The 15,440-nt window shown below is 42.3% G+C and overlaps 1 protein-coding gene across 6 annotated transcripts in view; it reads right to left on the bottom strand.

The window, feature by feature from the left end:
- The window catches only part of agap3 (ArfGAP with GTPase domain, ankyrin repeat and PH domain 3), a 138,161-nt gene that overhangs the window by 59,225 nt on the left and 63,496 nt on the right, over positions 1-15,440 (bottom strand). For all 6 annotated transcript variants that reach the window (XM_061693167.1, XM_061693169.1, XM_061693170.1 and 3 more), the window contains 6 exons: positions 13,323-13,410; positions 7,418-7,503; positions 4,890-5,031; positions 4,680-4,814; positions 3,886-4,013; positions 2,576-2,731 (listed from right to left, as the gene is read on the bottom strand). In XM_061693167.1, the coding sequence (XP_061549151.1) occupies positions 2,576-2,731; positions 3,886-4,013; positions 4,680-4,814; positions 4,890-5,031; positions 7,418-7,503; positions 13,323-13,410 (735 nt within the window). The remainder of the gene's footprint in view (positions 1-2,575; positions 2,732-3,885; positions 4,014-4,679; positions 4,815-4,889; positions 5,032-7,417; positions 7,504-13,322; positions 13,411-15,440) is intronic.

Genomic DNA, 15,440 nt, shown 5'->3' with positions numbered 1-15,440 from the left:
CCCACCCTCCTCCTCCTCGCTGCTCCTCAGAAGGTCATGAGCTGAAACTCCCTCTCGGCCTGCCACTCGGGCACCCACACCGGGTAGGTGGCGTGCTTCGGCATCTCCATGACGCGGATGGGGAGGAGAGGATCATTTCTCTGGTGGACATGGTTAGTCACTACCTAGCAAGGGAGGAGGGAGGGGGGGCAGAGGGAGGGATGGGAAAGGGCAGACAACAAAAAGGGAGGTATAGCACAAGGCCTGGACTGCTCGGAGGGCCGCTCACGTGCGGCTCCCACAGCAGCCGTGGGTCGCATGGTGAAAGAAGTAGAGGAGGATAAAGAAGAGAAGAGGACAGAGGGAGGGGATCAGCGTCAGAAGGGACGGACCAAAGAGGAGAGAGGGGGACAGGGGAGGGCAAAGAGGAAAGAAAAGAAGCAATCTCACCTTGCCTGCACTGTCAGAAATAGTGGGTACGATCATTTTGGACTATAATCAACGGTACATTGGAGTTTCCAAACTTAGGGTCTTCGCCCCAAAATGTATTTTTTATGGGGTCGCCAATTGTCAGGAGGAATAGGATTTGTTTCTCGGGGAGGAACAAAATTTGTCATTTGGGACTTGGGGCTACACTTGTAAATGTGTCCGTGGCATTGCATGGGGTGGGGCCAGGGGGCAGAATTTTGGGTAGCGCACAAGAAGTGGTCATAATGTTTGTCTCGCAAAATTCCAACTCGTAAAGTGTCCCCTCGCATATTTGTGGTTCTTGGGGAACCAGTCCTCTGTTATGAGCTAAAAACAAAACAAGACATCTTGTGGGATTTTGGTGCAGAGGAGCTATGTTGAAGTGAGTTGAGCATCTTTATTTGGACTAAATGAAGGCCCGTTCCGTAACACTGTAGTAGGATGATTTCGCGTTCCCCTCTCCTTCCCATTTAATGTCAGTCATGGAGGTTCCTCATGGGGATACATTAGGGGTTCCTAAACTTGCGGTGGGGCCCCAAAATGGGTCGTAGGTCGATTTGTATTTGCTCACTGACATTTTCAACAAAGTACATTATCCATAACTCATTTTCAAAGAATGAAAGAGCAAGGTAATAATTATGAAAGCCACCGTACAATAATTAATTGTAAAAGGCTTCTTGAGACTCCATCATTAGTTTGTGCCACTCCAAAAATTGCAATGTGAGGATTCGGATCAATATCGTTTTTTTTTTGTTTTTTTTTAAACAGACATAAGAGAGCCTGTTGAAAATTTCTGAACAACATTTCGGCTTGGACATACCGAGATCACATGCGGCAAAGCGGCATGTACAAGTTAGCTCTATAGTGGGATATATTCTTGGGGGGGGGAAAAAAACATGAAAAAAAAAAACAAGGCTAGCCTGCCTCCTCGCAGAGTGGGGACCACGTCCGAGTCCGGCATTGGTGAATTTGATCGAGGTGCAGTCAAACAGATACATGAGCTTTGCGGACATACGGGGTGGATCAGACATAATTCATTCATAAATATGTGAGCAGCGCACGTTGAAAATGGAGCTCCAGCTCTAAATCCTCATCCCGCTGACTTTGAAGTGGGAGCAGCAAATTCATTTCTGCTTTGCTGAGCTTGAAATATGGTGACACTAGTGGCTAAAAAGGGCTGAATACAACTCACACTATGTCACTGCCCATAGGGCTAATTACTGGCCTCCAAGGTAACGTTTCAGTTTAAAATAAGTCGAGTAAAGTACATTCTTGAGTATGATGGAACAAAAGCTCTAGGGCATTTGAGGGCACCACCCCAGTGACAAGTCAATGTACCACTCAGGGAAAAATGATGCGCTTTTTTTCCTGAGAGTGTGAAAATTGTCTCAGAATCCAAGAATTAAAAATGACACATTCGGACGAGAACGTCCGTTTGAAGGCTGACAAGAATCTCTGAGGCAGATTTATGGCTCGGTGAGACGAGGAGGAGGACGACGAAGGAGCGCAGGCAGAGGGAGAAGAAGACAATTATAAAAAAGACACGCTAAAGAAGTTTACAGTGGTTAGTGCACGCCACAGGCTGCCGGTTAAAGCAACAGGACACGGATGGGGGGGTTCAGAGAAGATGAGGGTTGGGGGTGGGCAGGTTTTCTCTTTTTCAGATCAGATTTGAAAGGGGGTTAGTGGGGAGGGGGGGAGGTGTATTATCAGCGCTTATGTTGAGGCTCTGACTTATTTACGTGATGTAAAAAGGGAAGGATCCAGTCAGTCAGAATGAGAGGGTGTGGGGGTGAAAGATTTGGATTGGACAGCGCAGTGGGGCCTTCGTCGTCACAGGTTCCGTGAGAAAGCTAATCCACTCACTGCATCCAATTAGAGAAAAAAAAGGACAAGAAAAGTTTCCACAGTGTTAATCTTTGTTATTTGCTTTTTGAAGGGATCTAATATAACTTGTGTTTTTTTTCTCCAGTGCCCATTGTGCTGTACGAGCCTGCATAGGAGACAAGGAAGGTGGCTCGGGCACTTCTTTTCTTTTTATCGCCACCCCCCCAGTGGACAAAGTGCGCCGCACCCCTCCCTAGTAGTGCGAGTGGGTGTTACTTTGCATCAGCTGTCGCATACTTACTGTGAAAATGTTGGAGCGGCGCTTGGACTGCTTGCGGATGGGCGTGGGAGTGTTGGAGGCGGCGATGGTCTCGATGCGCATCTCCCGCTGGCTTATGCTGGGGGTGGAGGGGACGGAGGAGGAGTAGTCGCTGAACGCGCAGCCCCCATTGGCCGCCTGGCGGGGGAGGAAGAGGAGGAAAAGGAGGAGGAGGACGGTAAAGAGAACACCATCGGATGAAAAGAAGGAAGTGAGATCACCAAGTCAATTTGGGCACGATTTTAGCAACGGTTACATAAGATGATTGTAAGATAGGATGATGATTAATTCTCACAGTGGAAAATAAGGGCCTGACTATCAATTCATTGATAGTCATGAATTTATGTGGAATTGATTGTTAACTACCATAATTGTGTCTTGAAGCAACCGAGGGAAAATGGAGTGCACTACTAGGCTACAACCAGCAGAGGTTGCTGTTGTTTCAGTGTCAGCAAGCATGCAGTGAACCCCGGCTATTCTCATGGGTTATTATTTTTATTATTGTTCTTTTATTATTATTATTATTGTATTGTTGTTATGGGTGGGTCATTTCCATAGCGAAAATCCCAGAGTAATCCAAAATTTTTAGAACTGTCTATATCAATTTACTCTTCTTACAACATTAGTCAGGAATAAATGGCTAACAGATTATTTTATTTCAGAAACATGCACACAAAGTACGAGGCGTGTATGTCGCGTTCGCGACCCATGAAAATACAAATTACTACTTTCCTATACTTATTCAGCACTTTGACAGCATCTTGTAGCATTAAAGAAGAAGTACAAAACTACAGGTGAGTTTTTCAGTGAATAGCTGAGGTCAGGGGCCACAGAAAATTAAAAACATGTGAGTTTGTTTGATAATCGGGGCGAATTAGAATATTTTCCCCCCACCACCAGTCAAAGTCAGCATGGTGTGATTATGAGATGTCTCTGAAAAATTATCTTAAGCGATTACATTTTTTGTGTGTTAAGGGTCATTTTTTTCCTCATCGATCTGCTCGGAAAACGCTTGGAGCTAACAATTGTAAATGTTTGTTCAATATTCATGATTGCAAATCCTTATGTGAAACACACAGATTTAATCCTATAAAGGAGACATGTTGTGCATATTAATGTCTTTTTTCACATTTAAATACAGTTTCCAAGTGTATTAATAACATGCCTGTGACATTTCTATCAAAATACCCCAAGGGTAAAAAATATCACATTATTCAACCCATTTCCTTTCTTGCAAAACTCACGCAGTTTTAGATGATCACATGACTCGCATTCTGCTCTTCTGGTCCTACCTGGTTAATGTGAACGGAGGGGATGGACGCCGCGGGGACAGACGAGTGGCTGGGCGAGTTGGGCAGAGATTTGCACGGGCCGATGGAGAGCTGTTGCTTTTTCCTCATGGCCACCACCTTCTGGGCCACTGGAGGACACAACAATTGGAAAAGTGCTAACATATAACAAGCAGAAACTCAAGCACAAAAGTGCTGAGGCAGGCCGATAAGGATGGACAAAATGCTAACAGTAGGTATGCTAACGTACGGGACGATAGCAATATGAGCAGAGAAACTGTTAAGTAACATTGCGTCATGTAGTCAAGTACAGTAGGCCAACAGTTGGTAACGTAACAAAACAATCCTGTGGCAAAAAAAAAAAAAAAAAAAAAAAAAACGCCAAAGCAGCTTGATAAGGATTTTACTTTATGACCTGTAGAGGAATGATACTTCTAATGAGAATTTATGAACTGCTAGACATGTTAAGAGCTGAAATGCTAATATATAACAACAAGCAGCAACCCAAGTTAAAAATAAAATAAAAACGCTAACGCAGATCAATACCGATTTTACATTGTGCCATGTGTCGTTGGGTAGTATTTGAAATTAGAATTGTTGAGTTGAAATTCAGTTTGTGTGCTAACATATAAGACAACCCGAGTACAAAAAGCGCTAAGGGAGCTCATTTAACACTTTACATCGTGTCATAACCATGTTTGTAATGATAATTGATAGAATGCTAACATGCTACCAGGTGGTATGCAAACATAGAATGCTAACATGCTACCAGGTGGTATGCAAACATATCCTCTCACCATCCTGAAAGACTCTCTCAACATTGAGGCCGTAGGTGGAGCAGGTTTCGTAGTACGTGCAGCGCTTTAGGTCATTGGACAACTTTCTGGCTCGTGAGTCATCGATCACTCTGGGGTTTGCGGCGCTGATGGCGTCTAGGACAAAAACAGCTTTTTGAAGAAATCCAGTGAAAGAAAAAGCCACGAAGATCAAGTCAGACGCAAACACACCTTGTGTCCCAACAAGGACCATGGGCACCTCAGCAGCGTTCCTGTAGCTGGACAGACGCAGGAAGTAGTTGTAGACCGTCTGGAAGCTGATCTCGTCCTCCAGGCTGAAGACGAAGACCACGGCATCCACCCAGGCAGCAAACTGAGGGAACAGAAGAAGAAGATGCATGTTAAAGTGTAACAATATTCACATTTGTCTGACTATGTTTTTTTTTTTTTTCTGTTTGTTTTCTTGGACAAGTTTAGTCACATGCTACACAAGGATCAGTATTACTATGACTTAGATTATTACAAGATTTACAATGCAAATGGATGCACTGTACAAATATAGGCAGAGATTGCCACTAAATGAATGAATGAATAAATATAAATTAAAATCTTTTTAATTAAGGATCGTACTGGAAAAGCACTGAAAACAGAAAAATATATACATTTTGACATGTACATTTATTTTTACATGTCACATTTGGGATTAAATTGAACAAAAACAAATTAATGAAATCTAAATCATCCTATATATATATATATATGTCATTTTATTAAAAAAAAATATTCTCTCTCTCTCTCTCTCTCTCTCTCTCTCTCTCTCTCTCTCTCTCTCTCTCTCTCTCTCTCTCTCTCTCTATATATATATATATATATATATATATATATATATAGTTTTTCAGTGGGGGGTATATTAACAGACAGTAACGGGGTTTTAATTTTTAGATGTAACTCTTTAACTCTCTAACTCAGTTTTTAGTATGTTAAAAGAAGAATATGAATCCAGGAAAATATATACAAAATATTCTGCAGTTGTTGGGTTTAATGTGACCGCTATTTGCAGCGGTGTATACTTTTTTACATTGGTCAATTGATACATTATCATTCAATGATTACATTATGCAAATATGAGTGACCACAACTTTAAAACTGTCGGTCTCACTCCTGACCACACGGTGGCAGTGTAGCACCACTTATGATCCAGCGTAAACGGTACTTGCATAATAATCAACAGGAGGTGGAATGTGTGTGTTTATGCCACACTGCCATTGCGCTACAATTAAGTATTTCTCTTCGTGTCGTGTTACGCACAGCTTGTGTTTTACAAGAGGGCAAAAACTTCTCCAGTGGAGCCAATAAACGCATCAACACATATGACATTCATTTGTAGTCAGGGTGGGGAGGGGTGAAACACTACATCAAAGCCAAAAGGTAAGCAGAGCTGCACCGAGTTTTGGTGGATGCACAGATTAGTCTTAAATTAACAGCCTAGGCTTCTGCTAAAAGGCACATACACTAATCTCCTTTATTCGATCGGCCTATAGCAAGTTTCGATAGCAGCACACGACTTCCTGGAGAACATAGCAATAATGAGAGGAAAGGAGCAATAGCGCCACCTGTAGCCGCAGAGGCGAACTGCACTGCATCGCCCTGAACAGTCCGTTACCATATTTAGCTACACGAGAGGGAAAACATATTTTCGAGATAAAAAGTCATCTTTTTTAAATAAAGTCTTACAATATGAAAATACAACTTTTAGTATTACGATGATGTCGTATATGGATGGATGAAGTGCTTATTGACTAATTATTCCCAGCAGACAATTGACTCACAATGTTGTAAAGCCAAATTGATAGTTTTTGCTGCATACATTCTGTCCTCGTTATCATCTCGCCAGAAGTAATACATTGTACATGGAATGAAATTACATTTTACCACCCACTGGTGTAATAAAGTAGGTCGCGCCACTTTAAGCTGTAAAGGATGCTGAAACTCAAATGCAATTTTTCATTTTTTGTGTTCGACTCGCTAAAATACAGAGTGGAGATGAGTCGGGATATCCATGCATCCATTTTCTCTAGCGCTTGTCGTCATGGTCACAGGCAAGTTGGAGTCTATCCGAGCTGACTTTGGGTAGGCAGGGTACAACCTGGACTGATGGCCAGTTTACTGCAGGGCACATACTGCCAAACAACCCTTCCTACTCATATTCCTACCTGGACAATTAAGTCTTCAACGAGCCTAACATGCATGTTTTTGGAATGTGGGAGGAAGCCGGCGTGCCCAGAGCAAACCCACGCAAGCACAGGGAGAACATTCAGCTCCAGAACCTCACTGTTAGGCAGATGCGTTAACCACTAGAGCACCATGCTGTCGAGAAGGAATATCTTTAAAAAAAAAAAAAAAAAAAAAAGATTAAATATGAATAGTAAAATGACGAGTTTGCCGGCTGCTATGTCTCAGCATGAGGTTGGATGATTGCAGAAGTGCTTCCAAAAAGCTTGTTATCTTATCAGCCCTCGGTCAAGCTCCCTCCGTTAGTCTTTCTATTCCTCAATCTTATGAAGGTGATTAGCTGCCGTCTCTTGACTTTTGACTGCAAATGTTGCTCGTTGCTCGACTGTGACCTTTAAAATGGATGTGTGTGGAGAGTGGGAAAAGCAACAAAAAGAGCAGCATGGAGGTAATGGTGTGTGTGCTAATACTCTCTTTCTAGATGACTGCTGTTGATGCTTTTTGTGTGTGTGTGTGTACAAACTCACCTGTAACTCTGGCGGTCCTCCTTCATCTCTGATAAGCAGGAGGTAGCTCTGCCCGTCCACCACAATCTCCTTCTTGAAGCGGCCACCTGAAGAAAAATTACATGCTGTTATTTTCATCACGCATAATTGTAAACACACACAGTTGCAGGTATAAGAGGGTGAGCACACTTTTGCAACCGCAGTATGTCAGTTGTTAATTTTCACTTCCACACAGTAAAAGACATGTAAAATACATATTTTTCAACTGAGAATGAGACACACGCACACACATACACAGAGAGAGGATTCTCAGCAAAAGGTAACGGAAGGCTCTCAGAGGAACGCCTAGCATCCAACAAGAATCGAAAAGCTTACAAACCAAACAAATTAACCCCCTGGAGATGAAAAGATCATGAAGGTGAAGCTCCACACCGCTAGGAGTTGATAATGGAAAATTCTTGAAACAGCATTTCTAAGTCACTATAGAGGGGTACAAGGTAGCAAAACGGTGAGTCGTTTTACCCTCAGTCCTTCAATGCACGTGTGTGTGTGTGTGTGTGTGTGTATGTGTGTGTACCTGATAATGCAATACAACAACATGGCGTGACCTCATAAAAAGTTTGTGCGACAAGTTGAAGTGAAGCTCCTCGGGAGCATCACAACAGTGCTTTGACAGGAAGCCGTCCGGGGGTCTCTCAGGAGCCAATTACGTGGGTGAGGAATTGCAATTTAGCGTGTCTAATGCACAGCTGCTGCGGGAGGCGCTCGGGCGACAATGTCACCGCAATGCCGCCAGTTTCTCGACGCAGAAGCTCATCTGGCTCTGCAGCAATGCCTGAGCGGCACAATCGAGACCCCCAGTCATGTCACGTTCTTCAAGATGAACTGTCACGCCAGAAGAAAATGAAACTAACCACTAATGTCAAGTAAGGTGGTTAAAAAATAAAACTCAATAAATAAATACTTTACCTCTGGACGAATATATGGCAGCTAGCCAGTCGGTGGCTAGCACAAGAAGCTAACGTAGCAGTCTAAAGCTTCACACAGTACTACTACTTGTCAAATACTGTAGCTCAAGCAGACACAAATGCACAACACCAGTCGTGGCAGACCCCCCCCCCCAAAAAGATTTTGTTAACAAAACGTTGGTAAATAGCTAGCTATTTTACGCGTTATTGGGATTAGCACATAGTTTCTAGGCACGACACACACCACTGCAACACGATTGGCTTCTGCGTCACGAAAAGGGCAGGCTACGCAGATGAAATTAAATGACCATCCCAAAAATACATCACATTTGTACGAAATAAAACAAAGAAGTTTGTTATGGTTAGGTTTGGACCTTGGGTTGGGGTTTAAGGGGTTTAGGTTAAGGTTAGGATTAGGGTGGGTTAGGGTTAGTGGGAAACATTAAGGCCTCCACACATAATTATTTTCCCACCTGGAAGCAGCTGTGAGTGTTCTACACGGATACAACAGCCAATCGTAGTGCAGCAGCGCTTGTCCTGGAGCCAGTAATACAGGGAATGTCCTGCCTAGAAACTATGTGATAATCCTAACAATGCAACGTAGCAGTATATATGTTCTTTGGTGCTCCTTCTTGTCAACAGTTCAAAGAGATGGACACAAATGCACAACACCAGCAACAAAAGTTCTAAAAATACTAGTTCTATCCATCCGTTTTTGGTACCGCTTCTCCTCACTTGGGTCGCGGGCGAGCTGGAGCCATTCGGAGCTGAGTCTCGGGCCAGAGGTGGGTTGCACCCTCAACTGGTCGCCAGCCAATCGCAGGGCACATATAAACAAACAACCCTTCGCACCTACGGGCAATTTAGAGTCTCCAATTAACCTTTGACCTACCATGCATGTTTTTGGGATGTGGGAGGAAACTGGAGTACCTGGAGAAAACCCACGCAGGCACCGGGAGAACATGCAAACTCCACACAGGCGAGGCCGGATTTGAACCCGGGTCCTCAGAACTGCGAGGCAGATGTGCTAACCAGTCACATCACCACGCCGCCCATACTAGTTCTAAATTCACAAAAGGTTGATTAATAGCTAGATAGTCAACGTTGCAGTCGACATAATTAGTCGGTGCTACTTGTTGTCAAAGAGCATATACATCCATCCATCCATTTTCCGTGCCGCATATCAAAAGTCAAGTCACAAAATGTTGGTCAATACCTTGCTAGCTATCGTAGTGGTCTACATCTTCACTCAGATAGACAGAGAGATCCAAATAAGTAATTTGTTCACCAAACATTGGTCAATAGCTAGCTACAGTATCTAGCTAGCTAACTACAATATGTAGCTAGCTAGCTAGCTAACATAGCAGTCTAGATTTTAACTTGGTGCTCCTTGTCAAACAAGCGGAAGACTCAAATCCACGACAAGTTACACAGGATCAGAATCAAAGTCTTTTTTTCAGAAACAGTAATGCCAGATCTAAATTGAAATCTAAAGTCCGTTGTTTACAAAAAGTGGGTAAATAGCTGGCTAGCTCTCTGGCTAATGAGCTAACATAGCAGTCTAGAGCCTCACTCAGTGCTCCTTGATTCTGCACTCCTCCTTGTCAAACACCACAAAGATGCACAACACCAGTCACAAATATCCAAACCAAGGTCCTTTGGTTCATTAAAAGCTGTAGACATGAGAACCAAAATATTAGGAAGAGCTCTCAGTAAGAATGGACAGAAGAAAAAAAGGGACTAAAGGAAGGAAAGAAGGAAAGTAGATCAGCCTTAGGTTACACACACGTGGACACGCAGTTTTTTCCCTACACATTCTTCATCATTTTTCATCTCATATAAAATGCAGATTATTCCCAGTTGCAGATGAAGACGAAACCCACGGGAGTCACCACGCAAAAGTCAATTCACATCTTGCACTTTGTGATCCTATGGAGATTAAAAAGTGTGTGTGGGGGGGGGAACCAGAAAAACGCTCACCTTATGAATATATGCAGAGCGCCATTTGACAAAATTGAATAATCTACTCGGTTTCGATTAGGATATGAATCAAAAAGTGGAAGCGCAAATGCATGCTTGCGGAAAAACTATTAAATATATTACATATATTTTTTACAACCATGTGATTTTTGTAGGTGCTTCATAAGCACGTGTGCTTCTTGGTGATAAAGAAGATGAGAGATGATAAAAAAGGAGGGAAAAAATGCTCTGGAAGTCCTACAATTTATCACTGAAGTTGCTAAGAACTTCAAATGCATTGCACGAGACCTCTGTTTAATGAGCATTAAAAGGAACACATTAAAAGTTGACTTTTTAGTGGCTTGTATACAAATACAAATAGTCTCAGAAATGGTAAATGTTTTGTTATCTCCCTAGTTTTGAAAATGTTGACCAATAACAGCAAAGGCTTGTCTTACTTTCAGGAGGGGACAAAAAACAATAACATTGAATGACGCCCAATACCTTTGGGACAATATTCTATGAACTGATGAGACGAAAGTTAAACTTTCGGGAAGGTGTGCGTCTCATTACGTGCAGCGTAAGTGTAACAACATTTGAGAAAAAGAACATCATTCCAATAGTCAAACAAGGTGGTGGTAATGTGATGGTCTGGGGCTGCTCTCTACTTCAGGACCTGGATGACTTGCTGTGTTTGATGTAACCATGAATTCTGCTCTTTACCTATTTTTTCAAATGTGTCTGTGAGCGAGCCATTTTGTATACGGTTAAATTAGCCAGTGGTAGCTAATTCATTTGCAGTCTAGACGTTAAGGAGTGCACATCCCCTGCTCTAGAGGTGGTACCGGTAACACCACAAAAAGTCAGACATGCTTGAATATATTTGAAAGCATGTTCTACATTTAATTTAAAGCATGTGGGATGAGTTGAAGTAACAACTAACATTTTCTTTTACAATATATGGTTTTCTTATAATGCAGATCTTCACCTATTGTGGGTGCGTCTGAAACGTATCCTCGAGGATAAATGGGGCTTCACTGCATTTCTATTATCATGCTTCTAATGGGGAAAAGTCCAGAATGGACTGCGTTTGGCCTCAGAGGTTATGCCGTGTTGGCTGGCGCTCATTAGATTGCATAACCAAGTGTCCATTCTTTCAAAAGGTTGACTCAGTTCATCTCATCCTGGCAAATAAATCCGCTTGAGTCAGTCACCCGGGCACCTCGTAGAGTCCACTATAGCCTGCTTAGCAAAGGCTGGATGCTCTCCGCCTGCCAGATGAATGGTGCTCGTGTAACGGCGACCCATCCACGTACCAGCAGTCGGCGCCGGCTTTATTATTTTCTTTTCGAACTCGAGCTTTTGACGAGTCAGACAAAGCGTCTGTTGGCTCTCGTCACAGGGATCAGAACAAGGCGCAGAATGAATGATTTATGGCGAGAGAGTCTGCAATGGAAGCATATACACTGTCAGACTATGGATTGTGTTACATAATCACCCAGAGGTGTCTGCTCGGTCTTTCTATGATGATGATTAGTCATGTGAGCGGTTCAGGTTTTACAAAAAAAAAAAAAAAAAAAAAAAAAAAAAGGCGACCAATGTAGGCGGTGCTTGCACAGAGGCTCAGACCTTGACATCAACAGCGCTCTATCCACTGTTGCCATGGCAACACACCCCAGCGCTTGTTTCTTGTTTCACGCACTGTATATTAAAAAAAACGCCACCGTGGATGTTTTATCGGGACAGTTGAAAATGTTGAAATGTGCACAACATGGCCGCTAATCAGGAACGTCAAGAGGTGCCTGTCAGGGACAATCACGCCGGGATGTTTCTCTTTTGGCGCGGCAAAATTAGAGAAAATCCGGGATACAATTTCACATGGCAACCATTCCAGTTAATCTTTGTGGATACCAAAGTGGGGCCAGGGGGCGCCGTACTCATCACGATCCCGAAGATACGCTTCAGTTGTCATCTTCATGCTGCCGCTATTGTAACAGAAGCGCCCTTGTCAGGGATAAACGGCTAAGGAGCACAACCTTTACATTGAAAACTTTCAAGGGGAAATATTATAGAAAATTTACTTAAGTCTAATAGATAATCGGGTCTGTTCAATCATGAAATCATTTAAATATTAATAAATGATTAATTTTATTTTATTTTTTTAAACAAAAGGAAAGAAATCACAAACGGAACCTGTCTGACAAAATGAAGTTGGCCAAAGGATTTAAAAAAGCTGACACAAAATTCCACAATCCAAAGAAATTCAAGAACATATGAGAAATAAAGTAACGGTTACAGAGCCATTTCTAAAGATTTGGGAATCCATCAAACCACTATGAGAGCCATTATCAACAAGTGGAGAAAACATGGAACAGGGGTGAACCTTCCCAGAAGTTGCCGGGCTACAACTCAATAACTCCTCCAGGAGGTCAGGAAGGAACCCAGGAGGACATCTGAAGAACTTCATGACTCAACAATAAGGAAGAGACTGGGGAAAAAAATGGCGGTACGGAAAATCGATGGACGGATGGATGGTAGTGTGATGTCTGGGGCTGCTTAGTTACTTCAGGACCTGGAAGACTTGCTGTGATTGATGGAACCATGAATTCTGCTCTTTACCAGAAAATGAGGAAGGAGAAAGCATGGCCATCAGTTTGTGACCTCAGCCTGAAGTGCACTCGGGTTCTGCAGCAGGATAACCTATCCTCCGTTACTTACTGAAAAACTCACCTATTTGCTGTTTTTGTGCCCAGGCCAAAGAAATAAAAATATTGCTTTGGCGCCATCCAGTGGCATTTTGGTGCTAGAGACGGAAACTAGAGTATACAAATTTTTAGGAGGGGCGTCAATCACTTGAGGTTTTTTGGTATTTGGGGCAGGGCTTGGTCTCTATCCCCCACATATGGCGGGGGTCACTGCAATGCGTGATACATGTATATTATTGGATCTCACTAGATTGTGTGGGTGTACCTCATGAAGCTGCCGCATGGTGCTCTTACCTTCAGGAGACTCCTCCTGCACATACGTTCCCGTCAAGTAACGGTGGACTAAGGCCGACTTCCCGCTGGAGAGATTCCCCACAATCCCCTGCAAAGACAACAGAAAGACATGAGAAATGAGTGAGAGCGGATCACACTGGCTTTACAGCTCTTTAGTTACGTTTTAAAATCACAAATAAACAGCAAAGTGCAAATTTCTCCAATAAATAAAAGATTTTTAAACAAACAAACAAAATATGCAATAAAATAAAATACATATCTTGAATCTTTTGTTTTTTTGTGAAAGTGCACTAAATGAGTTAAGTTCAATTGCCTGTAGCTGCAACAAGATGGTGGAAAAGCACTGGTTTTGTCTAAGTCAGTGGTTTTTCAAACCATTTTACACCAAGTACCACGTAAAAAAATAAATAAAAAAAAACTTCTCTCCAAGTACCAACATAATGACTAACCTTAACATTTTATTCCTAAAAAGTATACTCAATATAATTGTAAGCCACTGCAACAGTATGCACTCAGTTTTAATACAGAAATGCCAAGCTAAAGTCAAGTATTGCGAATTAAAAATGTACTTCAATAAATGTTTGAAAACAAGCAGTTCTAAAAGAAGAAGAATTAAATGCACTTACACTGCACTTAAGTTAAATACAACTAAACTGTATTGAACCAAATGTACTGTACTAGATTTGAAAAAAAAAAAGTTTAAGTTTCTGTAACAGTATATGCACGGTTGGAACTTTTAATTCAGAAATTTTTCCGTTCTTGCATTTGATTCTATTATTATTCCTTTTATCATGATTTGTTTCTGTGTATTATTTACTGTAGTTACCCTGCAGGAGTTGCTTATCAGATATCACATTATTATCTTATGTACAATAAAAAAGTCACACATGCTGCGTCCTCTCATGATTACGTTTTCTGTTTATGTTTTGGATGTAATCATTCAGCTCTGAATCAGCGACAGCGCAGGGCAACTTTTTTTTTTCCATTAAACTGCTGTAAAATTAAAAGCAGCTGCAGCCTGCAGGGAGGACCGTCAAAATAAAATGTTGAGCTCAGCTCAGGGAAGCTCACAGTGGGATGTAAAGGAGAGTACACGTGTTTGAGGGCTTCTTGGGAGAAGCATAAGCAAGAAAGTCACTTAGGATACATGTGATTGATCATGGGCTTTGCGGTGTTTCCTCCTGCCGGTGTGGAGTTAAAAAAAAAAAAAATAATTTGCCTTTGGGGATCGGGGAGGAGGCCAGCAAGTCTGGCAAGAACAAAGCGCGGCTACGACATAACTCATCTTCGCCCTCCGCCTCCTCCTTACATCATTAGCGTGTGCTAAAGTCAGGTATGCTTCTAATTAGAAAGGGTGCATGACAGGCAATGTGCATCTGATTTTCCGCGGCACGACTTCGGAGTTGTCGATACGAGTGTGTGAGTAAGTTCGCAAAACATGTAGGCTGAGTGCCGTGAAAACACTGAGTCAACTCAAAAAGGCTACCACCACCACCACCACCACCACCACGCCACCTTCGCGCAACAGAAACGCTGCGTCAGCTCAGTGTGTGCAGTTTGGGGAAGCTTCCAGTTGGAATACAGTGGAACACCAAGCATTACGCGCGGTACAGTGTTTCCTCGCTATATAGCGGTTCAACTATTGTGGATTCAGTGCATTGTAGATTTTTTTTTCAGATTAATATCACGCACAATTCGCCATATCTTGAGATTTTGAGTGTATGCTGTCATTTTTTGGTGGTAAAATAAACTAAATACTGAAAGTGTGTGTCCACGTCCAACAGTTGGACGTGCTAATAACTAATTTCAGCAAGACACGAAATAGGGTGTGAAAAGTGTTATATCATAGGGACAAAAGCATGTCGCAGACACGTTAAGACACCCGGGGGTTGCTTGAAATTGTGAAAAACAAAAGGGCACAGTATGTCTCCTTCAGAGGTTATATTCTATTTAAGAGTTAAAAGCAAGAGAGACAAGGCTAAAGCTGAAGAAAAAAAAGCGATTCATCTCTTACTTAAAAAGACATTGACACCATTTGTCTGACGTCTTATCAGCATGAACTTTTGCTTCATGAAAGTTGAAAGTTGTGCACCAAATGATTGCTATTCTTCTCAGAGG

The sequence above is a fragment of the Phycodurus eques genome, chromosome 13, assembly GCF_024500275.1.
Source record: "Phycodurus eques isolate BA_2022a chromosome 13, UOR_Pequ_1.1, whole genome shotgun sequence".
In the NCBI taxonomy this organism is placed as follows: domain Eukaryota; kingdom Metazoa; phylum Chordata; class Actinopteri; order Syngnathiformes; family Syngnathidae; genus Phycodurus; species Phycodurus eques.
The sequence above is the reverse complement of the archived record's forward strand: the minus strand, read 5'-3'. Positions and strand labels throughout refer to the sequence as shown.